General features: G+C 43.1%; 7 protein-coding genes and 1 non-coding gene across 8 annotated transcripts; 4 read left to right on the forward strand and 4 right to left on the reverse strand.

Moving 5' to 3' along the window:
- The first annotated feature begins 474 nt into the window (after positions 1 to 474).
- PKNH_0833300 lies at positions 475 to 591 on the forward strand. The gene has a single exon (XR_005506373.1). It is a non-coding gene; the product is annotated as a small nucleolar RNA Me18S-Um1356 (small nucleolar RNA).
- A 469-nt stretch (positions 592 to 1,060) lies between these two features.
- PKNH_0833400 (N2227-like protein, putative) lies at positions 1,061 to 3,442 on the reverse strand (the record flags this gene model as incomplete). Its single annotated transcript, XM_002258917.1, has 1 exon — positions 1,061 to 3,442. The coding sequence occupies one exon, from the start codon at positions 3,440 to 3,442 to the stop codon at positions 1,061 to 1,063; it is 2,382 nt and encodes a 793-aa protein (XP_002258953.1).
- Positions 3,443 to 6,188: 2,746 nt separating this feature from the next.
- On the forward strand, positions 6,189 to 11,049 carry PKNH_0833500 (aurora-related kinase 2, putative; the record flags this gene model as incomplete). Its single annotated transcript, XM_002258918.1, has 3 exons — positions 6,189 to 10,469; positions 10,680 to 10,763; positions 10,972 to 11,049. 3 exons carry the CDS (start codon positions 6,189 to 6,191, stop codon positions 11,047 to 11,049), a joined length of 4,443 nt encoding a protein of 1,480 aa, XP_002258954.1.
- A 648-nt stretch (positions 11,050 to 11,697) lies between these two features.
- Positions 11,698 to 12,825, forward strand: PKNH_0833600 (conserved Plasmodium protein, unknown function; the record flags this gene model as incomplete). Its single annotated transcript, XM_002258919.1, has 5 exons — positions 11,698 to 11,872; positions 12,073 to 12,152; positions 12,286 to 12,418; positions 12,548 to 12,631; positions 12,752 to 12,825. The coding sequence occupies 5 exons, from the start codon at positions 11,698 to 11,700 to the stop codon at positions 12,823 to 12,825; spliced, it is 546 nt and encodes a 181-aa protein (XP_002258955.1).
- Positions 12,826 to 13,221: 396 nt separating this feature from the next.
- Positions 13,222 to 15,958, reverse strand: PKNH_0833700 (dual specificity protein phosphatase, putative; the record flags this gene model as incomplete). The annotated part of the gene is made up of 6 exons (XM_002258920.1): positions 13,222 to 13,266; positions 13,399 to 13,476; positions 13,680 to 13,775; positions 14,036 to 14,111; positions 14,269 to 14,387; positions 14,810 to 15,958. The coding sequence occupies 6 exons, from the start codon at positions 15,956 to 15,958 to the stop codon at positions 13,222 to 13,224; spliced, it is 1,563 nt and encodes a 520-aa protein (XP_002258956.1).
- A 952-nt stretch (positions 15,959 to 16,910) lies between these two features.
- PKNH_0833800 (splicing factor 3B subunit 1, putative) lies at positions 16,911 to 20,933 on the forward strand (the record flags this gene model as incomplete). Its single annotated transcript, XM_002258921.1, has 1 exon — positions 16,911 to 20,933. The coding sequence occupies one exon, from the start codon at positions 16,911 to 16,913 to the stop codon at positions 20,931 to 20,933; it is 4,023 nt and encodes a 1,340-aa protein (XP_002258957.1).
- Positions 20,934 to 21,503: 570 nt separating this feature from the next.
- On the reverse strand, positions 21,504 to 21,956 carry PKNH_0833900 (uncharacterized protein; the record flags this gene model as incomplete). Its single annotated transcript, XM_002258922.1, has 2 exons — positions 21,504 to 21,641; positions 21,765 to 21,956. The coding sequence occupies 2 exons, from the start codon at positions 21,954 to 21,956 to the stop codon at positions 21,504 to 21,506; spliced, it is 330 nt and encodes a 109-aa protein (XP_002258958.1).
- Positions 21,957 to 23,182: 1,226 nt separating this feature from the next.
- PKNH_0834000 (conserved protein, unknown function) lies at positions 23,183 to 25,322 on the reverse strand (the record flags this gene model as incomplete). Its single annotated transcript, XM_039114021.1, has 4 exons — positions 23,183 to 23,377; positions 23,497 to 24,645; positions 24,802 to 24,900; positions 25,317 to 25,322. 4 exons carry the CDS (start codon positions 25,320 to 25,322, stop codon positions 23,183 to 23,185), a joined length of 1,449 nt encoding a protein of 482 aa, XP_038969653.1.
- Between the last annotated feature and the right edge of the window lie 352 nt (positions 25,323 to 25,674).

Consider the following 25,674-nt stretch of genomic DNA (forward strand, 5'->3'; position numbering starts at 1 on the left):
TCATATTTTTTTTTCATTTAATTTTTTTTTTTTTTTTAATTTATTTTTTTAATTTATATTTTAATTTATATTTTAATTTTAATTAAAAATTTTAATTTAAATTTTTTTTGTTTTTTTCTCTTGTCGCTCATCGGCGTGCTTCCTCTTACTGATTAAAAGAATGGAGTGCCCCCTTTCAAAAAAACTTTCGTATAAAAATGGGCCACATCGAATTTTCCGCTTTTTTTCTCTCATGCATCGCACGCAAAATGAGGAATGAATACGCGCGTCACTAATGTTGCGAAATGAAACGTGCGCTTTGTTCCCTCAGCGTGCCAGTTATGCTTGGGCGCTTTTGAGCGAGCACAAGTTCTGCAAAACTGTGATCCGCGTTAACAGGAACATATGATGCCCCCCACTTTTGTACATTCTTCCCCAAACGAACTCACCTTCACCTGTACATGGTTAAAGAAACAATGGTGCTCTCATCCTGAAGGAACCATTTTCAATATGATGATAACATAACCCAGCTCATCCGAGAGAGATAAATCGTGTGGATAATTTTTCATGCATCACAATCTGATTGAAATGGTTTCCAACGGGAATGAAGGTAGGGAATTGGGTAAAAGGGGGGGAGGGTACCTTTGCGAGGGGCACTCCTGCCCAATGTATCCGTCATGTTTGGAAATACCATCATGGGCACTCCTGCTTTTCCGCTTTAACCGAGCACCGCGGTTAATTTCACAATGGTTGGTGTACGTGTGCGCACGTAGGTGAGGTTTGTCCACCTGAGGGACCGCCCTGGCTACGCAAAAAACAAATCGTTGCAGTGTTACCAAACGGAAGGGTTGAAATTCAGTTCACAAAAAAATCGAAAATGGTCTTACACGCAAGTGCGTGCTGTGAGCATTCACGGAACTGTGGAGGAAAAGGTTTTCTAGAAAAAAAAAAAAAAAAAAAAAAATATGCACACTCGATGGGCAGTGCATTTTACAAAACAGGCTGCTAATTCGTAATTTTTTTTTTTTTTTTTTTTTTTTTTTTTTTTTTTTTTTTTTTTGCACACACAACTGCCTTTTGGCTAGCTGACCTGAAGGGGGTCGTCCATGGGCGGGTCCTCGACAGGTACATCATTCCGAATGGCGCAAAAAAAGATACAGTGGTACTGGACCTGCATCATGGAATCCACATTGGTAGTATAATAATTATCAATCCATTCAGTCTCCACAAGGGTGAACCACTTGGAAATAATAACTTCAATTTCTTCCCATGATAACTCGATGGACAGTTCGTTGGTCATTTCGGAGTAGTGGTAAAGGAGAGGACCAACGTTACACCACAGGGAGTTTGGCTTCAAAATATTTGCAAATGTTCGGATGTATAGGAAAATGTTTTTAGCTGTGTCCATGAAAAAACAAGTGAGAACTCCATCAAAGGATTCCTTCTCCTTGTCGTAAACTTCAATCAATTCGCCTGCACACATAGAGAAGTCGGTACTTAAGATAGCTTTATTGTATGTATTTATATCTGGCAGAGTTACAACCTTGAGGTGATCGTCTCTTTTTCTTCTGTTCAGTGTGTTCAAGCAGTAGGGTTGGATTTTTAGGGATTCCTTCTCATTGTAGTAGTTAAGGATGAAGTTGGACGCAAGGAGCATAAAGTAGGAAAATTCATTCCCTTGGCTTCTATAGCCTTTTTTCGCCACTTCGTATGGAAGTCGCCCTAATCCTGATCCTGGACAGAGAACCTTAGGCACATAAGAATCTGTTATGGGTAGGTATTTATCTAAACTTTTTAACATTGGTTCGTATGCACTATCTCTTTCGTGTTTTCCTTCCAAGGACCAATCGCGTACGAATTGTCTTAGTGTACTTCTCACTTTTCCCATGTTCTGTAGTAGATTGTATTCGTCCAAGGTGGGGTTGTATGCGCTTGTAATTCGACGCCCCGGGGGGAAATGTTCTCCCTGGGCGGGAGTACTAATTGGTGCAGATATATTTGAGATGACCTCGCCAGGAGCGTTCGTATCTGACGCACCCTTCTCCCCCCCTTGACCATCACTCCCACGCCACTCACCAAGTCGCACCTCTCCAGGCTCGTAGTCCAGGCGGGGGAAAGCATATTCACTATTCTCTTTACGGTGGTCTGCGATGTACTCTTCGCCGCCAAGATTGCACTTCTGTTCCATGGTGCCTCCATACCTGGCATCTTCCGATTTCCCCTTCCCATTTGGGCTATCCGCCTGTTTTTTCTCCTCCTTATTATGATACTGTTCGTTGTAGTGTTGAGGGAAGATCTGACTCTCTCTGCATTCTTCTTCATTCTCCTCTGAGAACTCATTTCCTTGTTGTCCCTCCTGTGGGAAGTATCTCCTCTGTTGTTTTTCTTCCGCATGGGTTCTTTCCTCTTGATCTTGCGGAAATAAAGATGAACTTCCTAACGGGTTCTCACTTGTTTCATCCCTATGATGCATTTTCCCCCCACTGGAGTATCCAACGTCCAGATAATCTGCCGAAGTAGATCTCTCTAGATTCATATCAAGCTCTCTAGATATTCCTTCGTCCTCTTTAGCACTTATTAACTTAGATCTAATTTCTTTCAAAATAATAATGGGATCATCTTTACAGAGTAACCTTGCATCTAGGTTGTAGTAGTTATACTCTCGGTCGATTTTGTCTTTTTCCTCTTCAGTCAAATTCTTTAATATTTCATTGATGGTGTATTCCTCCCTGGGTATTATTTTCTTCCCCTGTGTGTTCCTATAGTGGCTGACATCCTCCGCGCCCCTTTCATCCGATGCATTGCTACCATCGCATGCCTCCTTCCCTCCATCTTCCTCCTCTCCATCACTGCCAGAATCTTCCACAATCACCACATCCCCTCGGTGAGCAGTATGCGCCAGGAGGTGCAAAATAATATGCGTAGATATTTGGGGTACTAAAATATTAAAAATAAAAAAATAGTTGTTCAGAACACCTAGGTACATCTTGTATATTTTACTGTAAATGGATTCATCGAGGAGAGTCTTCTGATCTGGTGTCAGGGAGGAGAAATTTCTATAGATCCTAAGTAGCTCATAGAAGGAATGTTTTTTATAATACAAGAAGGAAAAACAAATGTTGCAAAAGTGCCTTTCCTCTTCGTCACCTAGGGTGTCTATATTATCCTCGATATAGTCATCCCTTAGGTAGTCGCCTTTTCCAGGGATTGTCCTACCAGGGTAATCAGTACAAGTGCACCCGTTGTGTGATTCTTCCCTTTCTGGATTACTCTCCTCTGGGTAACACTTCTCACATGGGTTACACTTCTCCTCTGGGTTACACTTCTCACATGGGTTACATCCCCCCATTAGCAAAGGGAACCTGGAATTATTATCTCTCACTCCGACTTGGCATTCCCCCTGTTTTCCGCAGTGCCCTCCTGGAGGCTTCGCCTCATTTTCTTCCTTTGTACCAGTAGGCATTTTCGCATGCTCGGAGGAGATACCGCAAATGGGAGGTGAGGCACGTCTGCCTAGACCTTCTACCAAACATATTCAGTGGAGCGTCCTGACCACTCCTCACAGAAAATTTTCACCCTCCCCCTAATGCGTGATTGCCACAGGTGGGTGGTGAAATCAAAAGCGAATTAGTGGGAAATAAAAAAAAAAAAAAAATCAAATCGAACGGGACACTACACAACGTGCGTTGGTAGCTAAGAAAACGCTGCAAAAAAATGGAATAAACGTCAATTAAAAGAAAAAAATTTACTAGTCTGCAAAATGGAACAAAATAAAACAGAGGGTAGTCTGAGGACGGAGAAGTTGCTCTATTGGAAAGAAAAAAAAAAAAAAAAAAAAAAAAAAAAAAAAATTCCTTACCTATACATTTGTATGTTCGCACATACCCACGTATGCATAGCTACCCATGAATGCGAATGGGGGAGGGGGTACTCCCGCATGTACGTCAGCGCGGAAAGAACTGACCTTGACCATGTATGCGTGCCTGCAGCCTCAGTCAGAGGCAGGGGACATCGATTGTGTTTAAGTTCTAACGCAGCGGCATGTAACGGAGCGTAGATGGGAACGAGTATCATTGCACAACTGAGGAAATGACTGTACAGGGACCTAAACCAGGAAGGTTTCCACGTGGTGGTCGAAAAAAAAAAAAAAAAAAAAAAAAAGAAAGAATCACCTGAGCGACGTAGTGAACAACTATAATGTAGAACCATGAGGTGGAAATGCTTTCCACTTTCGTCGGAAAATTTCCGGGAGGTCGAAAGTGAATATAAAGCAGAAGCACGCAGACAGTTCCCGATTCGTCCTTGCGTTAAAGCAAGCTATGTTGCGAGGGTAACAGACATACACAAGGGCGTTCAGCCCTAACACTAATTAGGACTCCAAAAAAAAATAAATAAAAAAAGGATCCAGCTGTTTAAGTAGACCAAACGGCAATGTACTTCAAACATAATTATCGGGGGAAAGGATTCATCTGGATGGGGTAGTTTGCTCTTTCCCCTTCTCCATATGTGCAATCCGTACAACCCGTACAATCCGTGCAATGTGTAGAAATGTATAATCCTTAAATAGCTCAATAATGGAGAAACGGGTATGTATGATCCTTCCTGGACAACCCGCATCCTTCTTTCAGCTGCACTCAGTTCTGGTTGCCATTGGCAAGACAGAACATGGGATGATAAAGGGAGCTACCAACGAAGTGCTATGCAATTCTGTCCATTTGGATTAGACCTTTTGTGTGTATCAAAGTGGAACTATCAAATGAGGATTTAAAAGGAAAATTGTTCAGGAGAATAACCCCATGCTTGCATGATACCCCCACCTTTTCACTTCTCCAGTTCGACGTGAATATACATCCACTCCAAGTCGGAAAAAAAAGAGAAAAAAAAAAAAAAAAAAAAAGGAAACACACTCTGAGGGGATGCCTTCAGGCCAGTTCATCACTCTACACCCCCGTATAGATATAAAATCAAAAGAGGTGAGTACCTTTATCAGATGTTCTTCCCCCTTGAGCCTGCTCCACTCGACTTCTCCCCGCCGGAAGTTCATGAGTAGGTGGAAGAATACCATGCCTTGTCTGGCACGTTCCTATGGGGTGGGGTAGATATTCCGCGGACAATGCGTTAGGGTATCCCTAGGAATTCATTTTTTCTTTTTTTTTTTTTTTTTTCTTTTTTTTTTTTTCTTGCTTTCTTCTTTGCGCCTGAAGTTAAGCTCTTCCCCGCTCGCCCTCCTTAGACATATACACAAGAAAGGACCACGCAAGGGGGCACATCGACGCGCGTGGAGTTAGCCATGTTCACATGCTTTGCAGTGTTCGCGGGAAGTATTATAATTGAAAAAAAAAAAAAAAAAAAAAAAAAAAAGGGGGAAAGGCATGTCACTCCTTAGCACCAAGAATACTGTATGTGCAAAGCACGGAGATGGAAAAAAAAAAAAAAAAAAAAAAAAAAAAAAAAAATCCACTTAAGAAAAATGAGCAAACAGGGGCATCCGCGCAAGATGGCCAGTATGAAAATGTGACCACCGAATTAGCAGCTTCGATATGGAAGCGGAATTTTTTAAAGGGCCATTTGTGAAGGGTTATATTCAGAGGGCCATCGCACAGGACGAATTGCACACTGAGAAACTCCACACTGTGCGAAAGGGGGAGAGAGACCGCTGAAGGGAAGACAATACAAAGTGAGGGGCACAGGGCGCGAACACATAAACGCGTCCAACGTGAGGGAGTGTTTGTCGAGTCGAACCCACCTTCATGTGCTCCACATTCTATGTATGAAGTATATAGCAGGGTAAAAATGGAACCATAAATTTACCCTATCGTGAAGGGTTAGAACCTGGGAAGGCACTTCGAGGGGAATTCCTTTTTTTTTTTTTTTTTTTTTTTTTTTTTTTTTTTTACTTCCCTCCGTTTGTACCCTTAGCCTGATGTATCTACTCCCATATAGCCGAACGTACTCAAATGTGATAGGGAGTAAACTCACCCGTTCTGATGATCGCACAAATGAATATCTACAACCTGTACGCACACACATACATACACATGCACATGCACATACGCATACACATCCCATGTCTGCGTCCACGCCTATGTTCATCCATCTCCCTCTCACCCTGGTAATGTAGGAAGGTGCACACAAAAATATACCTGTGTCTCTCCTGCCGTCCTGTCACTTAGCCAACCAAGTATCCCTCACCGCAACCTTACCGAAACATGAATAGACATAGACCTATGAACGACCATGTGAACATTAACAACAAGAGATTCCATGATGATGGTACAACTAAAAGAAGGAATAGAAATACACACAGTGAGCAGCCACATCAAGTGGACAAATCCCACAATGAGAGGAAAATAAATTCTGCGCAAACTGTGATGTATTCTTCCAGAACCCTTGGTGGGAAGAACCCCCAATGTGAAGAAGTAGATACTACAACCAAGAGAGCTAACCTTTTGAGCGCGCAGAGACAACTACACAATATATCTTCCAAGACGGAAAAGGAGAAACGAGAAATCAAACGCGACCTCCTACTTCGGAGGGGAGATTATTACTCTCAGGGGACCAAAACCACACATATACGTAGCCCAGAATTTTGTGATGAAAAATTCAAGAGGGAAAATCGCCTGAACTGTTCAGGTAGAAAAACCGAGCCGTCCTCAACCATTCGCACACAGTTGACACATAGGAGGGATGTCCTGGTGAGGTCTAACAAAAACAACAACATTAGCTGCGACTCAGTCTGCAAGCGGAAAGTAGATTGGGATGACGAATTAGAAAATAAAAAACTAAAACCATCTCATTCGCATGGTAAGAGTGGTCATGTTATTGGCAGTGCCATTTCGTTTGATAAGGTGGAGAACACAGAAGTACATAAAAGAGGTGAAGAAGCGGAGGATCCCCGTAGAAGAGGCACTGGTGAAGATGCGTACTTTTCTTCTATTGGTAGGAAGTTGCCAATAGGCGAACAGAAGAGAAGGAATGAACTTAGTGGAGGAAACCTCGGAATGAACAGAAGTGGTGAAGAGAAAGAAAGAATGAGACCATGTGTAAGCGGCAAGACATCGGAAGGAACAAGTCTGGTAATAGAAGAGAGACGAGGCGAGTCGTTTTCTTTCGCTTCGTGCGTAAATGATAAGGTAGAAGATGGGCCTCTAAATGCAAGAAGCAGGGGAGAGCACCTTTTGGGTGTGCACATTAAGCCAGGACAACACATCTCACATGGTTCATACGTAGAAGTGATGAACGATGATGGAAACCCCTCCCTTGGGACAATCCCGAAGAGTGCTCCAGCAAACAATGAAGAGGTCGATGGATCTATAGGATATAAGGAGCGTGGGGGGATGGAGGAGAAAGATGTAAGTGGAGGGCATACGGATCAAAGGGAGGATCCTCTAAATAGAAACATACCTATCAGTGTGATGAAAAAGGGTGAAGAGGAGGAAAAATATATCCATTCAAAGGACGACTCATGCTTTTTTCGAAAAAAAAGTATGGATAAGGAGAGGATAGATAAGATAGCTCTTGACATTGTCAACAGGTGGAATGTTCAATCCACTAGTCCCGCTGGGAGGGAAGACACGAATAAAGCATTACCTTCAGGTGGAAATATCCAAGAGGGAAATATAAAAGGTTTTAATGATACCCAATTATTATTTAACGAAATAAAAAACTCGTATAAGGAGAGGGTGTCTGATGATTCGCAGAAAAATCGACCCATGAAAAAACCACCGGAGGATGAATCATCACATCTGTTGCAACGGAGGGGAGAATTGTCTACGCGCAATTTTTCTGATGATGCTGTTGTAGAGGAGGTAAGGAAGACATACAAAAGTGATAAATTGACTAGGGACATCGTGTTGAACGAAGAAAGTAGGTTCCACTCCAATGAAGATACAGATATGGTTAAAAAAAATGTTATGGTTCATGAAGTTAATGCATCTGTTAGCGCTGTTCCCATAGTGCACTCTTGCTCTAACATTCAGAGGGAGGAGGCACCTCCGCCCAACAGACGCTTTGCCGCGCACACACTTTCCTCCAACAGTAAGAACATAAAAACGATAAAAGTGGACTTCAAGGAAGCACAGAAGAAAGGAGTTCCAGATAGCCAAAGGGGGAGTGCAGTTACCAGGGGAGGAGCGACTACACAGTTGATAAAAAAGAAAAACAAAGGAATTATACAAAATGAAGGGGAAGGAAAAAATACCACATTTTTATTTCATCAGAGGGATAAAGACATCTCAGGGTTGACTTTCACGAGGGGTATCAGCAAAAGAACAGACGGAAAGGATGCATCTGACGGGTTGAGAACCCCCTCCGGTCACCCTGCTGCACGATCAGCTTTGCCAAAAGATGAGAAAGACAAATCAGGTAAGACAATCCAAATGAGAAAAATGTATGGACACTTCAGATTAAATAGAGGGATGGCAACGCATGGTAGGAATACTCCAGAAGTGGGAGATTCTATAACGGGAAGGATTAGCGGTCATCCAGGGAGACCCCGAAGGGAGGCGAAGACCAACACAATGGAGGGGCTCTCTACTCTGCCATCCCGCACAAATCTGGTTCTTGGCGACGAGGAGAAGATCAAAAGGGATAACGCACTTGGAGGCAATAAGGGTATTCACAGTGATAACTCTGGGCATAGCCGCAACGAACCGTCATCCCGGGCACTTCACGCAAGAACCACCGACATTGACAACAACAATAGGGGAAGCTACAGTTCTGTGAAAACCTCCAGGACATTGCTAAGCATCGCCAGTAGCAGTTCACTTAGGGGTGCCAAAGTATCTTCAAGCGAAAAGGGTAAAAAAATCATGGCGAAAGTGTACAGACAAGGTAGTAGGATTGGTCGGGGAGAGGAAGAAAAAAAGACAGGAATCACGAAACGGAACAATGATAACCGCAGCCATGGAGAGCGCATAGACATCGCAGATTCCATGAGCAAGTCATCGGAAAATGCGATCGGTAGGGGAAGAGAACTGAGCGGGAGGAGAGCATTGGTGCATGTGTCCAAATGTAGAGACAACGCTCCTGAGAAGAGCACAAATCAAGCAGATGGAGCGAACAAGGGTTCTAGTCATGATATAGAGTCTAAGAGAAACGTAGAGAAAAAACTTATTAAAGATGAATCCCCCAGATGCAACCTTACCCATTTTAGCAACTCTAAAAAAGGCACGAAGAACAGCCACCTCAATTACAAAGATCCTATAAGTGAAGAAATGGAAAGACACAGAATGGATCAGAAAAAAAAAAAGAATGTAAAAAGTAATTCTATTCCTCCTGGAAATATGAACAAGGGGGGAAAAAGCAACAATTCAAAAAATATATTTTCGGGTAGACAGTATGAATGTAGTGGGAAGGGAGATGACGGAGAGGCGAAGAACCGGACAGAAAGTAGGGCCTCCACCTATAGGAAACGGAGCGATAGCTACGATGAGAGGGTAAAACACCCTAAGGGAGGAGGAAGTACTTCTGGTGGAATTGGATGTAGTCACGACGAGGGAAGAAGATCCTTCGAAAAGGAGACAATGAGCGATAAATCGCGCAGGCAGGAATCGATTAGTTCAAGTAGCCAACGGGAAAGGAAGGAGATGTCCTATTTTGAATGGTTAGCTAAGGAGAAGAAAAAGAAGGAGGAAGGTATGAACCCAGGTGAAGTAACAGTTGTAGGGGATGGTGCATCTACACAAGGAGGATCAGTAGACGCAGATGCCACTGCCTGTGAGGTCGGTAAGAAGAATCCACTGAGTGATGCACTGCAGGAGGAGAACTACCATTTGATGCTACAACCATTGAGCGCCTTCAACTTGAAGCAAAACGAAAGGAATTTCGAACAAGAAGATTTTATTGTAGATAAAAACCCCATAGGAAATGGAAGGACAGGATTGGTTTTTAAAGCTATCATTAAAAAAGAAAACGAATATGTAGCATTGAAGGTTATGGCCAAGGACACAATCGCATCTTTGAACATCGAGAGACAAGTCTTGAAGGAAATAATAATCCAGGCAAGCTTAAATCATAAAAACATTTTGCAGTTAATAGCGTATTTTGAAGATAGAACCCGTTTGTTCTTGATTCTAGAGCTAGCCAATGGAGGATCCATACGAAACAAAATGAAATCAGATGCACAACCATTCTTAGAAGAACAAGTAGCATTATATGTCTACCAGATTGCAGATGCCCTATCCTACCTACATAAATTTAATATCATCCATAGGGATTTGAAGCCAGACAATATTTTATTGCACCATACTGATGAATATCAAGGAGACCATATATATAAATACGGAGTAATTAAAATTGCTGATTTTGGATTTTCTTGTCAGCTCAAAAATAAGAGACAAAAGAGAAGCACCTTCTGTGGGACTGTGGACTATATGCCACCTGAAATTATAAACCAGATTCCCTATGACTGTAATGTGGACTTGTGGTGCCTAGGCATTGTGATATTTGAGTTGCTCGTCGGCTTTCCGCCCTTTACAGACGACACGCAGGTAAGCGTAGCTCTCTATTGGCGGGATGCGTGATCCGTGCGTTGTCCGTGTCTGGTCCGTGGGTGATCCGTGTCTGGTCCGTGCGTTGTCCGTATCTGGTCCATGCGTCATTCATGCATGGTTCATGCATGACCGATGCGATGTTAGGAAGGTATTCCTCGTCCCACTTGGCATTCTTTATAAATTTTTCCTCCCTTTCTCCAATCGCAGGAGCGCATATTCAGCCAAATTAAGGAACTGAACTTCCATTTCCCCAAGGCAATTTCGTTGCAAGCGCGGGACCTCATACTAAAGGTGCGTCGCGTTAGTGTGGTGTGGCGTTCCGTTTAATGTGGTTTATCTTCTCCGATTTTTCCTCCGTTTTTTAATAATCTGAGGTCGCAGTTCAGGGGTGTCTTCCCGTAGGGGAGAATAGTAGCTGACCCCCGAGCACCGACACATGTATGTTCCTTTTCGCTTCATCTTTTTATCTGATTGTTCCCCCTTCCCTTTCTTGGTGCAGCTATGCAGTAGAACGTCAGACGAGCGTATCTCAGCCGAAGAGGTTAAGACCCACCCCTGGGTGAAGCAGTTCCTTTAAGGAATGGTTATCGTTGTTGTTGTTGTTGTATGGAGCGACCCGTGGAGAGAAGTTCACCTGACCGTAGTGACCACACAAAGAAGAAGAAACAAAAGGAAAAACCTACGTGGGGGGGTGCTCCACATTTGATGGACGCCTACGCACACACACACACATGCACACATGCATAATTGGAGATTGCTGCGGGTATATATTCCCATAAGTTTCTAAAAGGACAATTCGCTACTCCCCAGTGGCACTGTTAAGTCAGTTCCAGTTTTGTTTCGTTCTCAGGACTTAGCTTATATTTATTTTTTATTTTTATTTTTTTGTATGTACACGAAATTTGCCTTACACAAGGGTTTTTATATTTTTTAAGATGAAAAAAATATTTTGCCTTTTTTTTTTTTTTTTTTTTTTTTTCTGTGTATTGGCTAGCTAGCTAGCTAATTCTTTTTCGAACTAGCTACAACATGATTAGGTATTCCTTGCAGCTTCGTTAATTTATAAATTTTTTTTTTTATTTGTGAGGCGTTTGATAGTAGCTGAAGAAGGTTCTCTTTTCTTTTTCCTTTTCTCGGGGAATCAGTCTGTGTGGTTTATGCACCTGCATGCCCATCCCCACTGCACCCCATTTTCTTTTTCTTTTTTTTTTTTTTTTCCTTGCCAATGAAGCCTTTTCACCTTCTCGTGCTACTCATTTTCCCCCTTGCACGCTTCGGAAGGGGGGAAAGTCCAGATGGTGGCAAAGGTGATGGAAGCAATGGGGGAGTAGTATTCCCCCGGGACTTCGACAAGGACATGAACGAATTGGACTTAAGCGGTCTGGAGGAAGACATCGAAGGTTGGGAGGTGCCCTCTACATAAAAAAAACCATTTTTCATGAATACGCCTGTCAGGATAATTGTTCCTTCTGGGGGATATCATTTCGAAAAGAAGAAAAAAATAAATAAATAAATAAATAAATAAATGCATATCTGAGAGATTCACACGGACAAAGCAATTCCTACATATGCACCTTTTCACCACGTGGTTCCCACACAGGCATCGAAGAAATAGCACACACAGATTACTACCAATACGTGACCCAGTTATATGTCTATGTGCGCATAGACAAAAAATACGTAAGTATCGTTAGTGGCCAGTGAACCGGAGATGGGCATGTCTGTGTCAAATTGCCACACCATTCGCTACTACTATGTTTATCGTTATTGCCCCCTACACCGCACGCTGTCTCTTTACAATGCTTCTTCCCAGAGTACGTTCCGAAATCACCTGCAACTGATCCGCCTCGGGGAGAAGTTCATGACGCTGCTGCAAAACGCAATGATTAACGTGCAAATGAAGAAAACTGGAGTTGGAATTTTTACGTGTTTTTACCAGGACAAAGGTAGTTTCTTCGGACAGCAAACAACATACACACATCTTGGCGTAATCAGGCATGTACATGTATAGACATATGTGGGTGGTTCACACACACCACTGGAAATCGTTGTCTTCCTCCTTCCCCCATCCGCAGCCATAACGGAAAACCTAGTTACATACTTCCTAATGCAGAAGGAGGTAGACTTCTTGGAAGTCGGCTTCGATAGGCGCTTTCCAGGTAGGCATACTTCTCTCTCCCTCCCTACCTACCCAAGTGCGACGCCATGCGTACCTGCGCTGGTAGGTAATGACGACCACTAACTTTTCTCCGCTTCACTCTTCCCCTTGCGCGCCAAAGAGGGAAGATCCGCCCCTTTTGTCGACGTTGATGAGAGGATCGACCCGCAGGAGAAAACCGATGAGGAGTTGTAGGGTGCTAAAGAAGGAGTAAATTATCGGTGGTAACTAACCGGCGGTAACTAACCGGCGGTAACTAACCGGTGGTAACTAACCGGCGGCGAGAAAGGAGCGTTCTCTCGTTAGGAACAATCAGTGGAATCATGTAGGAAGAAAAACTATAATGAATGCACACGGGATATAAGGGCGTTAAACCCAATTGAGACCAATCGGATACCCTTCCCCTTTCATTTTTTCCCTTTTCCTTTTTCCATAATGCTAATGTGTTTTCTTTTAATGGGAGAACCATCCCCTAGTGAGTTTTCAAAAAAAAAAAAAAAAAAAAAAATTATAGTACATGTTATTAAACAAACAGGTGAAGATGCCTCTCTTGTTCCATTATCTATATGATCATGGTTCTTTCGGTCGATGTCAATTAAGATTAATCCTCATGCGGTCGACGTTGGACATGTTTATCTAAGTAGGAGGAGAAGCAGCAGCACATGTAACATTTTTTATACAGATGGGTTGAGTTAGGTGTATCACACACATGCATACACTGCAGTACCAACAAGTAGACACACTGGTGCCTTCACTCTACACACGAACCATGAAGGCAGGGGTTTGTAAATATCCGCACGAGCAACAAATTCCTGTCCATGACCACTTCCCTAGTTTGGCGCTGCACTGAGGAGAGGAGAGCGCGTGCGGAATGAAAATGCGAAGTGGTTACAAATGGAGCGACTTCATAAGATGTCGTTGCAGATGCAGCGATTGCCCGTAGGAAATATTAAAGGGCACAGGTAACTATCTGACTGGGAAAATCGAAAAAAGTGCGACCAGTGAAATCGATCCACAGAATGGGGAGAAGTGGTGCACGCATGAATTACATTTTTGTTTGGGCAAATGAGCAGGCCTTTCATTTTGTTCTCCGTGAGGAGCCACTCCTTTTTCTCGATGAAGATGCTTGTGCAGGAATTGCCATACTGTGGAAGGGGGTAAAAAGCGAAAACAGAAATATGGTGGTGTAGTGATGTGATGTTAGAGAGTGTTTTTTTATGGTGGTGGTGGGAAATGTAGACGAGAGGAAAAGGCAGAACATGTGAACAACAAGATCAGTATGGGAGGTGCTCCATTTGGGAAAGGGGGGGATAGCGCCCAACAACTTGGTGATCAATCCACCTGAGCATCTGAGGAGGGAAACCGAGGGAGAGATCACATCACCTCTGCTCTGCTAAGTGGTTACCTTTTTCTTAATCTTATATTTTTCCAACTCGTGCTCAATGATATCGTTGTCGTTGAAGAGGGTAAACCTGCAAAGTCTGCGAAGGGGAAGAGAGCATTTGGAGGTGATGCAGCGGTGACATATCGGTGACATATCGGTTGGGGGTTCGCACAAACAAAGAACCGATTCGGAATGTGGAAAAGTGGAAAACTCGTCAACCCTGGCAAACATTTCAGACGTTCAGCCTGCCTTACTTGCACCTAAACTTGTACGTGGCTTCTGGTACATTTTTGAGGTTCAAACATTTTAACTGCTCCAGCGCACCCCGATCACGTTTTATTTCTTCATAAACGCAGTGGTATTCGCTTGGTCCCTTTGGGAGGGGGGAAAATGTGAACATGTGGAGATACCCAAAATGTGTTGGTGTTAATGTGTAATCTACATCACGTAAGTTAAGACGAGACAATCAAGTACTGCTCCATACAAAGTTGGAGCAATATCATGCGTGTCACTATATCACCAGAAGGGGTTCTTACAAAAAAAGCATAAATGACGAAAAAAGAAAAAAAAAAAAAAAAAAAAAAAAGGGATTGCTATAATATGGTACAAGCATTGAGCATCTATCCTTCCCTTTCCTGAAAATATGAATGAACATACGCATGGGCATATACATGTACAGGTGAAGGTGCACTTGTGTCCACTCAGACCCTCGCCGCCGTCGCAACGCGCGGGGAGTCTCTCTCCCTTTTTTTTTTTTTTTTTTTTTTTTTTTTTTCAATTTTTTTTTAAATTTACATCTAATGTGTAGTTCATCCTCTCGTACAGAAGCAACTGCCTGTAGAAGTTTTCATTAGGGTGGGCGAAGGGGTAGCGATCCTTGAGGGTGGCAAAATTCTCGGCAATGCTCTTCCCATTCTTCTTAGAAATGTAGGAAAGGATGATGGAAGAGCAGCGAGAAATTCCAGCCATGCAATGGACCAACACATTTTTTTCACTCTTAATCACATCGTCGATGAAAGCATGGGCCTTGTCTACATGGTTAAGAATGTTTTCATCAAAGGTATCCAAGATATCCAAATACATATGCTTCATTTTGTATACATTGCTTAATGGCACGGTTTTATTATTTTCATCCCTCAGGGTTCTATTGAGTTCACACACCGTTTGTGTCGTTCTCTTTGTTGATTTCCCATTCAGAGGGGTCTTTCCATCAGGTTCGATAGGCACTTGTAAGATTTCTTCACTTCTTGACAACCCCTCAGATTGGTTTTCCTCCTTTGGAGTAGAACTGGAACCCTTCCTATTGGATAAAGTTTTTTCATCTGCCAAACTCCTGCTTCTGTGTCTGGTTGGGTTCTCCTCTGCTCCATCGCTCAGCGATGCGTCCGTGCCCTCTACAACTTCACTCATGCAATCCTTCATCTCCTCGTTTCCTAATGCTGATACCTCATTCTCTGCGACGGAGATGCAGCTAACCTCTACGTCGTCCTTCAAGTGTACCATCGCTTTTATGTAATCATCGATGGTCTCCTTGGTAATCTTCTTCTTAAGAATTTCCTCTGGGTAAATAATATAGTCGTAGTGTGCATATGGTTTTGCAAAAAGTTCCTCCCCCTCGGCCCTTTCCTCTCCCGCATTGTTGCTACACGGGGTTAATTCTGTGGTCGACTGAGGACCGTTTTTCACTGCTAATACGCCTTGGCATAGTGGAAAGGGGGGGTGGTTCCATCCTCCGGGGTCTCTCAAGAACTCTCCCTTGTAGTTTAAAAACTTGTCTTTGTAGAAAATCTTCCTGTTCTCCTTGGGGTCGTGGTGACACCACTCGATGCTCATGCACCGGAAGCACGTCAAGACCCCCCCGATGTTTAAATTTATCAGATGGTAAATATCGTTTGCATTGTACACGTTACTGATATATATGTGGTCGAACACCTTGACGATCATTTTGGTGCGTAGGTCTCTGTGTGCACGTGATGGTGAACAAGTTGGGGGGGGGCGAGGAAGTGTCACATGCACTTACACTTGCACTTGCTTCTCCTCAATCTGTGGCGCGCCGCGCTAACTGGAAAGCTTCACTTCACGGCGGAATGATGTGAAGTGTATCGGCTTGGCTATAACTTCTGCAAAATTCATTTCTTCCGCAATCTTCCTACATCCCTACAGAAGGTACATTTTTCCAGTCCCTGCCGGATACTATCATGCATCATGTGTTTAAAATATTCATGAATGCTTTTCTGCAGTTTTTTTTTTTTCTCTCTTTTTTTTGCCTGAACAATTCATACATTTTTAGTGCCTTATTTTTTTTTTTTTTTTTTTTTTTTTTTCCAAGTAGCAACATTTTAACGGCAACTTGGATTTTTCATTATTATTTTATTTTATTTATTATTTTTTTTTTTTTCTGTTTGCTTTCACATATTGGAGGAATACATATATAACACGCCATGTGAATGTTCTTCCAACATTTCTTGGCATTTCCATCCATTTTGTGTTTACCTCTCTCAGATGAGAAGTACAAGCGCGAATTAGCTTGTCGCTCTTCACATTTCCGGGGCCCTAGATGATGGTATCTTTAGTTGAAGGAAAGGAGGTATCCCAAGCTATGCTCATTTACATATGGCTGCATTCTTTAAAAGCCCATTTGTGTGAGCACCTAACAACAGGCGCAGTGGCGCATGGGAGCAACGTATATATATATGTTATTCCCTCCCCGACTGTGTCGCGAACAACTCCGTGGTTCCTTCAGGGGGGGAGGAATCGGCAAAATAGTGACCCGCTGGATTAACGACGCGCTGGATTAACGACACGGTGTAGTAGCGCGGCGCAGTGGTGATAGATACACCCCGCTTCAACCGTAGTAAGTCTCATACCCTCCACATTACCGAGTGATCTTTACCCAATGGGGGCGAAGCGGAGTGAGTACGATGCGGAGAAATGGGAAGAGGGGAAGAAGCACAAGTACGGCAAGGAGGAAATGAACGGAGGGGGCCAGCTATCGGGAAATGTTGAATACGACCTGGAGATAGAGACCCGGCTGGAGGATGAGGACTCAGCCAACCACGTAGGAAATGGCCCAATGGACACACTCAGACGGAACCACAATCACATAAGCATAGATACCCTAAAAGAAGAAGTAGTCCAGAACGACTTCAATAATGATGATCTAGATGACAAAACGCTAGGATTGGTAAAAGACAAATCCATCAAAAGAAGAGAAAATGAATTTCAGAGGAGGAAGTATGATTATGTTATGTCTCCGGGGAGAGCTGATCCGTTTGGAGAGAAGAGCCCATCCCCAGGGGAGAGAACGTACGCAGATGTGATGATGGATATAAATAATGAGAGTTACAAAATGAAGCTTTCCAGTGGTGGTACCAAGGCGGGTGCAAAGGATATCGGAGGAGGGGGCAATAGAAAGATGCGGTGGGGTGTCACAGAAGGTGATGTTAACGGGAGAGAACCGGGGGAGTCATCTACATCCAATAAAGCAAATGAAATGATGAAAAAAGAACAAGGAAAAAGTAAGTGGGGGGCCTTATCCGAAGAGGAGAACAAATCCATGAGCTTTGGTAATATGCCTACACCTGCACCGTCTAAGTGGGTTGACACGCCCTTTGTACTGAACGACGGGGGTGCAGTAAAGAAGAAAAAAATTTCGAGATGGGACAAAGTCGGGGATGGGAATACTACGTCAGGGGCAGATAATCTCGCGCAAGCTGACATGATGAAAACGCCAAAGGTGGTGGCACCTGGTGGATTAGTAGGAACTGGCGGGGCCACCCCCGGAGGTATGATGAAAACACCATATCTCATGCCCGGAAGCGGAAATTTCGTAAACACGCCATATGTGTTGAACCAATTAGGTAAAACTCCTACAATGCTCACACCAATGACCCCAGGAATGACATCGGTATCCATTGACTCGATAATAAAAATGAAAATAAAGAATGAAATGGAGATGCGAAATAGGCCATTAACAGATGAAGACCTGGATGAACTACTTCCCTCCGAAGGGTATGAAATAGTGCAACCTCCAGAAGAATATGAGGCTATAAGAAGGAATAAATTGAAAGTATTTTTTAAGACAATGGCAACTACGGTGGGAACTCCCCTTCTGATGGGTAGTGCAGCCATTGGAAGAGTTACCACTTCTGTGGAGGATGACAAAACAGGTGATCATCACTCGGCGGGAGTGATGCAGACACCTTATTCAAATAACAACATGATGAATAGCACACTGATTAGTGGAACGATGCCAAGTGGCACGCCCTTTTACGAAATCCCAAGCACCACCACAAATCAGATGAAGGACACAGAGGGAGGAGATGCACAGACGATCCTACAGAGTAGCCAGTTCCAAATAAACAACCCTCAATTATTAAGCGAGTTAAAATATGTACAATTAAAAAATGAAGATTTTATCTATTTCAACAAATTATTTGAAACGGTTGATGAAAGTGATTTATCACAGGAGGAGTTGAAGGAAAGAAAACTAATGATCCTTCTACTTAAGATTAAGAATGGAACTCCTTCTGTTAGAAGAGCGGCTTTAAGGGCTATCACAGATAAGGTGAAGGAGCTAGGTCCAGAAACTCTTTTCAATTTAATTCTACCCTTGATGATGCAGAACACGTTGGAGGATCAGGAGAGACACCTTTTGGTGAAAGTTATCGACCGAATACTTTTCAAGTTAGATGATTTAGTCAGACCATATGTACATAAAATATTGGTCGTCATTGAGCCTTTACTAATAGACGAGGATTATTATGCGAGAGTAGAAGGAAGAGAAATAATAAGTAACTTAGCTAAAGCTGCAGGTTTAGCTACTATGATTGGTATTATGAGACCAGATATAGATCATCCAGATGAGTATGTGAGGAATACTACAGCCAGAGCATTTGCCGTTGTTGCATCTGCACTTGGTATTCCATCATTGATTCTGTTTTTGAAAGCTGTTTGTCAATCGAAAAAAAATTGGGAAGCTCGACATACAGGAATTAAAATTGTTCAGCAGATTGCTATTCTTATGGGTTGTGCGGTTTTGCCGCATCTGAGACAACTGGTTTCGATTGTGGCACATGGGTTGCATGATGAACAACAGAAGGTAAAAACGATCACTGCACTTGCTATAGCCGCATTAGCAGAGGCTGCGGCACCTTATGGAATCGAAGCATTTGATTCTGTTTTGCGACCCCTATGGAAAGGAATTGCTGAACATAGAGGAAAAGTGCTAGGTGCGTTTTTGAAAGCTATCGGATTAATTATCCCTTTAATGGATCCATATCATGCAAGTTACTATACAAGGGAAGTGATGGTTATCCTTATTAATGAGTTCAATTCTCCAGATGAAGAAATGAAAAAGGTTGTTTTGAAATGTGTGAAGCAGTGTATACAGACGGAGGGTATTGAAAAAGATTACATTAACGAAGAAGTGGTGAACCCATTTTTTGAGAAATTTTGGGTTCTAAGAAGTAGTCATGATAAGAGGAATCTACATCTGATAGTGGAAACGACAGTCGAAATTTCAAACAAAATAGGAGGAGCAGCTGTCATTGCCAGAATCGTGGATGACTTGAAGGATCCATCTGAACAGTTCAGAAAAATGGTTATGCAAACTATACAGAGCATTGTTAATAATCAGGGGGTAGACGATATAGATCAAACATTAGAGGAGCAACTCATCGATGGAATTCTCTATGCTTTTCAGGAGCAAGCTTCAGAGGATTATTACATCCTTCTCAATTCCTTCGATGCGATTGTAAATAAATTGCAAGTTCGAATGAAGCCCTACTTGCCACAAATAGCAGGAATAATCAGATGGAGACTCAATACACCATTGCCGAAGATTAGGCAACAAAGTGCTGAACTCATTTCCCGAATTGCAAATCTAATGCATCTATGTGGAGAACACCAAATGTTGGGTCATCTGGCTTTGTATTTGTATGAATACTTGGGGGAGGAATATCCCGAAGTTTTAGGAAATATAATCGGTGCGTTAAAATCTATTGTTGTTGTTTTAGGTGTACAGCACATGACTCCACCGATAAAGGATCTGCTACCAAGAATAACTCCGATTTTGAAAAATAGACATGAGAAGGTACAAGAAAATGTAATCGACCTCATTGGAATTATTGCAGACAAGGGAGGAGACTTGGTCTCCCCAAAGGAGTGGGATCGTATTTGTTTCGACTTAATTGAATTGTTAAAGTCGAATAAAAAATTAATTAGGAGAGCAACAATCCAAACTTTTGGATATATAGCCAGAACGATTGGACCATTTGAAGTTTTAACGGTTCTATTAAATAACTTAAGGGTTCAGGAAAGACAACTGAGAGTGTGTACCACGGTTGCCATTGCGATAGTAGCAGATACGTGCCTGCCCTATTCGGTGCTAGCAGCACTAATGAATGAATATCGAACCCAGGATCTCAACGTACAGAATGGAGTGTTAAAAGCTCTATCCTTCATGTTTGAATATATTGGTGAAATTGCAAAGGATTATGTGTACGCAGTAGTACCTCTGCTCGAGCATGCTCTCATGGATAGAGATTTAGTTCACAGACAAATTGCAACGTGGGCATGCAAGCACTTAGCTCTTGGTTGCTTTGGACTGAACAGAGAAGATGCACTCATCCATTTGTTAAACTACGTGTGGCCAAATATATTTGAGACTTCTCCACATCTGATTCAGGCAGTCATTGATTCTATTGATGGCTTTAGGGTGGCCCTGGGGCCTGCTATCATCTTCCAGTATCTAGTGCAGGGTATATTTCACCCCTCTAGAAAGGTACGCGAAATTTATTGGAAAATCTACAACAACGTTTATATCGGCCACCAGGATAGTCTCGTCCCCATCTACCCCCCGTTTGAGCATCTCGATGATAGCAACTTCGCACGCGACGAGCTTCGCTATACGTTGTGATATCTGATGATGTGGGTGCATAGTCACTTCAGGTGTTCGCCACATAAAGACGACACCATCATGATCCATCATCTTCATTTTACCACTATTCCGACAGCACATACAGCGCGATCACCTTTTTCTATTTTTTTTTTTTTTTTTTTTTTTTTTTTTTCTTGTTTTTGTGTATCCTCAAAAGGTTCGTTCGTAGGGCTGAAAGGGTGTGTGGTATACAAAGCCACGTCGAATTTTTTTTTTTTTTAATTTCATGAGATGTTGCTGATATGGATTATTTTTTTTAACCACCCCATCAAACTTCGAAGTTTTTCATGCGCCCGCGGCGCACCTCAATCCGATTCGTCGTTCCATCAAAGTGGAGGTTCATCCCGTTGAGGTGAATTTTTTTTCTCCATCTTTGGCTGACAAGTCTTCCTCTCTTCAACGTGGATGCATGGACATGAAGTATAGTCGAATCGGTGAATTCAGAACGCAGCACTTCTCATGATGTATCATGAAGTCGCATCGGAGGTGGCAGGGGGAGAGGAAAGACTTCGCCCTCCGAAACTGCACTTATAAAAACGAGTGCGAAGTTCAGTCTTGGAATTCCACCCGGTGGGCCTTTAAATTCTGAAAACCTCCCCGGTACTGATAATTCCTATTCTTGACGAGCGGCGAGAGGCACTTCTTGGGCGGGTCGTATCCTTCGATTTTGAGGGGCGGGATTTTCACCTGCGGTAATGTGGTAAAACAGTAAACCGGTAATGTGGTGAAACAGTAAACCGGTAATGTGGTAAACCTGTAAGAGGCGCTAAACCGATGGAGTGCCGATTTCTCTGCGGAGGAGAGACTCACCTGTCCCTTGTCCCATATCAGCGTTCCCTTCTTTATCGCCTTTATGTATTTCTTTCGAATGGGTAGTCTGTTGTAAAATTGTTGTAAAATTGAAACGGAGTTTATGTGGCTTTTGTACCTCCTCTGCCCTACGGGGGTAACCCAACAGGAGCTCCTTGAAGCTACGGAAAATAAGAGGCTAGCCATTTTCATAAATGGAAAGGGAAGGATATGCCCTTTGGTAATTTATTCTGATTGGTATTGAGCCTTTTGGTGAACACACAGCCCTGTGGGGGGGGAGGATATATCCTTCCCTTTTGCACGTATACCCTTCTGAGAGTTTGTGCCCTCTTCGTTTTGTAAGTGCAGATCACACGTTTTGTAATTATCGAAGCGGGTCTTCCTAACCGATGGAGTGAAAATAACTTTACTCTGCATGGTGTGTTTCGCTGCACCTTGGCGTGGAAGAGCGCGCCTATAATGAACCATCTCCGAGATTTGGATTCCCATTATATAAGGCACTTCGACCATCCGGGAAATATTAAAGGCGAGAAGGGATGCCTCGTTCTCCACCGAAAGCCTTTTTTTTTCTTTTTTTTTTGGCTAACTCATCTGTGTATCAAATGAATCTCATAGGGTATTACACATCTCCCGAGAACTCTTTTTCTATGGGCATGGGGTACACGTTTTTTTTTTTTTTTTTTTTTTTTTTTTTTTTTTTTTTTTGTGTTACCCCAGTTGGGGGAGTAACAACTTTACGATAACCGACGTGGTGGTTACTTTTGCAACTAAATGGTTGCTCTCTTCTAAGCAAGTTTTACAGTTGATACAAAAAAAAAAAAAAAAAAAAAAATGAGTACAACAACTGGACGGATGGTATATGTCATGCATCAAAGGGTGAACAGACGCTTGGGGGGAGCATGCAACATGGAGAATACATAATTGGGATGAACATTTTGGCTCTGTGTTAGGGATTACCCCTCACACCATATACGCATAACGATGCCCTTTCTACCAGTGTGTGCTTCTACGTACGAATCACCACCCCCCTCTGATCATTCATTTTTGTGTACAGTGGAGATTGTCCCACGATAATATTTCCAAGCGTAGACGGCGAAAACCTTCATTGTTCAGTTTAGTTTTTCTGTGCACATGTCCGCGTCAAGGAGTTGTGCAATTGTAAGCACCCCGCCTGGTGACATTCCAGGTGAACCATCACAATCAGATGAATTCCCCATTTATTCCATATCCTGAGAGGCAGCCCAGATGGTAGTGGTAGGTAAGGGCATCCCTACTGATGAAGGATCAGTCTGTCGAATGGTTGCCTGTTTTAGGGGAATCCAATCATAGCGTATTGCGTGCTTCCAATCATAGCGTATTGCGTGCTTCCAATCATAGCGCATTGCGTGTTTCCAATGATAGGCATTTCGTGTCCCCATTCATAGCGCATTGCGTGTCTCCATTCGGTAACCCCCCATGGGGAGGTTCGCTCGCAGCTTCAGTATATGTAGTTTTTTCTCCAACGCCGCGATCCTCTTCTTGTTCAATGCGGCTTCATTGTACAGTTGGGAGTAGGTCGTGATCAGGTGATTCCTGATTCCGTCTTCATTGTGCAGTGCCGGTTTTCTAAGGTGCTGAGAAGGAGAGTGGAAAAGACATGTGAGACATGAATCGTATGATCGGTGTGCTTTAGCTAGCCAGGTACCTAAACAAGAAGATAGGCGTCCTGTTCCCTGGAGGGAGAATTGCTTACCATAGGGACGAGGTTGTGGAGCCAGAAACGGTGATCCGGGTTCTCGTACTTCCGGTCGAACTTGGACGTCAGGCTCTGTGCCCTGAAGTTCGCGTCGGCACACTTATTCTTGAGGCTCGTGAGCAATTCGGAAATCTGTCCGACATGGTCATATTCACTTTTGAAGGCATTCGTTGTTCTTTCCATTTTGTTGTGGTACTCCAAATTGGTACTGCATAAGTGAGATTTCTCCCTTCGATCCCTGGAAAAACCAACCCCTTCCTTGTAGTAGTAGTCAGGTAACATACTTTGGTACGTTAGAGAATTAGGGTTGTCAAGCTCATCATTGTAATGCACAAATGGAGGCCTTGAGGGAAGTTCTTTTTTTTTGTAGGAATAATTCGCCTGAACATGTTCAGAAATATTTTTTTCACCATACTTCAATATATTAATTCTCTCCTCTATATCGTAATGGTCCAAGGAGTAGATGTTCGAGTAGTATGTCAGTAAGCCTTTTTTTATATCGTCTATGTTCACTTTGATTTCGCCTATTCTGGGTGGGTGCATGTTTGTCTTCGATGGGAAGGAGCCTTCCTTCCCCTTACTGCTGGGCGCACGATGGTCGACCTTTTGGTGGTCTCCTCCATGACGTATGACCATATGACCATCATAGTGGGAATTCGGATGCCCTTCGATTTTTCCACCCCCTTCGTTACCGTGATAGGGATGGTCTCGTCTGAGAGAATATGCACTTTGCCCCTGTGCTGGAGGAATTACCGGTACGAAGTCACGTACATCCACGTTGAACAGATCCCTTTGCATCTCCTTCACTTGGTGGGAACTCTTCAGCACATTCCGTAGCACTTCGTTTTGAAAAATGAGTTCCTTCTCCATGGCCACCTGGTGCTCGTTGATCAACTGTTTTCTTCCCGTTTTGTCAGTGTGACTGTTGCGGCGACCGCTGTTGTCAGTTAGGTGGTTGTTGTGGTTGTTGTGGTTGTTGTGGTTGTTGTGGTTGTTGTTGTCCTCCTCAATGTTGGATAAGCTTTCGTAGGGAAAAATGTCTTCGCTCACACCGCACGCCAATTGCGAATTGTACGCTTCGTATGTGTCATGGTGTGGGTCAGGGCCGCTTTCCTGGACGCTATCGCAGGCTGTGTTTTCGATGACCTGCAAGATGTGTGTTTGTTTGTGTGTGTGTGTGTCTAGCCACTCAACAGTGGTGATATTTTCCGATTATGGCAATTTCCACCATTTTAACAAATTCTCAGCTTTATCCTATCGCCTGCACTGTTCAGGCAATTTCCCTTTTTTCTGCACACGCACCTGTTGGTAAACCTCGCTTGCGCATTTGGCGAGTTTATTTAGTCCGCGCTCCTCTGGGGGGTCAGTCCCTTCGGCGCGTTCGTCTGCATGTGGAAGAGCCTACAAGGAGCGGAACGGTAGAAAGCGTTCATTGAAAGGGGCATAATTCAGGTGGAACATGCACTGTTCAGGCGAAATGGACAATTTTTTTTTTTTTTTTTTTTTTTTTTTGGCTAGCTCTTCACAAAAAGGTGGACAGTACTAAGGAACACCAATTGGCTGAACAACTTTTGCACCTTGAAGAATTTCTCATATATCGAATTGGGAAAATCAATACTTTGCGAGCAGAATTTGAAAAAAAAAAAAAAAAAAAAAAATCTCACTATTAATACATGTTTAGGGCAAACAACGTGGTGATTGAATGTCCTCCATCGGGGGGGGGGCTACAAAAACTGTGCACAAAATAGCAGACTGTTTGATCCGTGTGGTCTATACTTTGTGCAGAGTAGCCACGAATTCGTGGGGGGGCTCATTACCTGCATGGTCTCACTGGACTGATTTAGCAAACATGCCTGTCAAGGAGAAGTGCACACTTTTGCTTTTCTTCCTAGTGAATGTAGGATTTCAAATGGTGTGCCTTACGAATCACTCCATAAGAGGTTAAGTGGAAGGACAAAAAGAACAGAAAGACACAGGAGGAGTATACTTCAAACGGTAGCCTCTGCTGAATGATGGAATAAAGAGGGGGTGCAACTGAATAAGCAGCGCGAGATGGAGCAACGCAAGAGATAATTCAGTTCCGTGTCTGCTCCAAAGTGTGTGTTCGTAGAGCCAGACACTTCTCCAACCACTACGCTAATGTAGTTTCTTTTCTCATTCTATTTTTGCCACGCG

The sequence above is a fragment of the Plasmodium knowlesi genome (assembly GCF_000006355.2).
Source record: "Plasmodium knowlesi strain H genome assembly, chromosome: 8".
Lineage (NCBI taxonomy): Eukaryota > Apicomplexa > Aconoidasida > Haemosporida > Plasmodiidae > Plasmodium > Plasmodium knowlesi.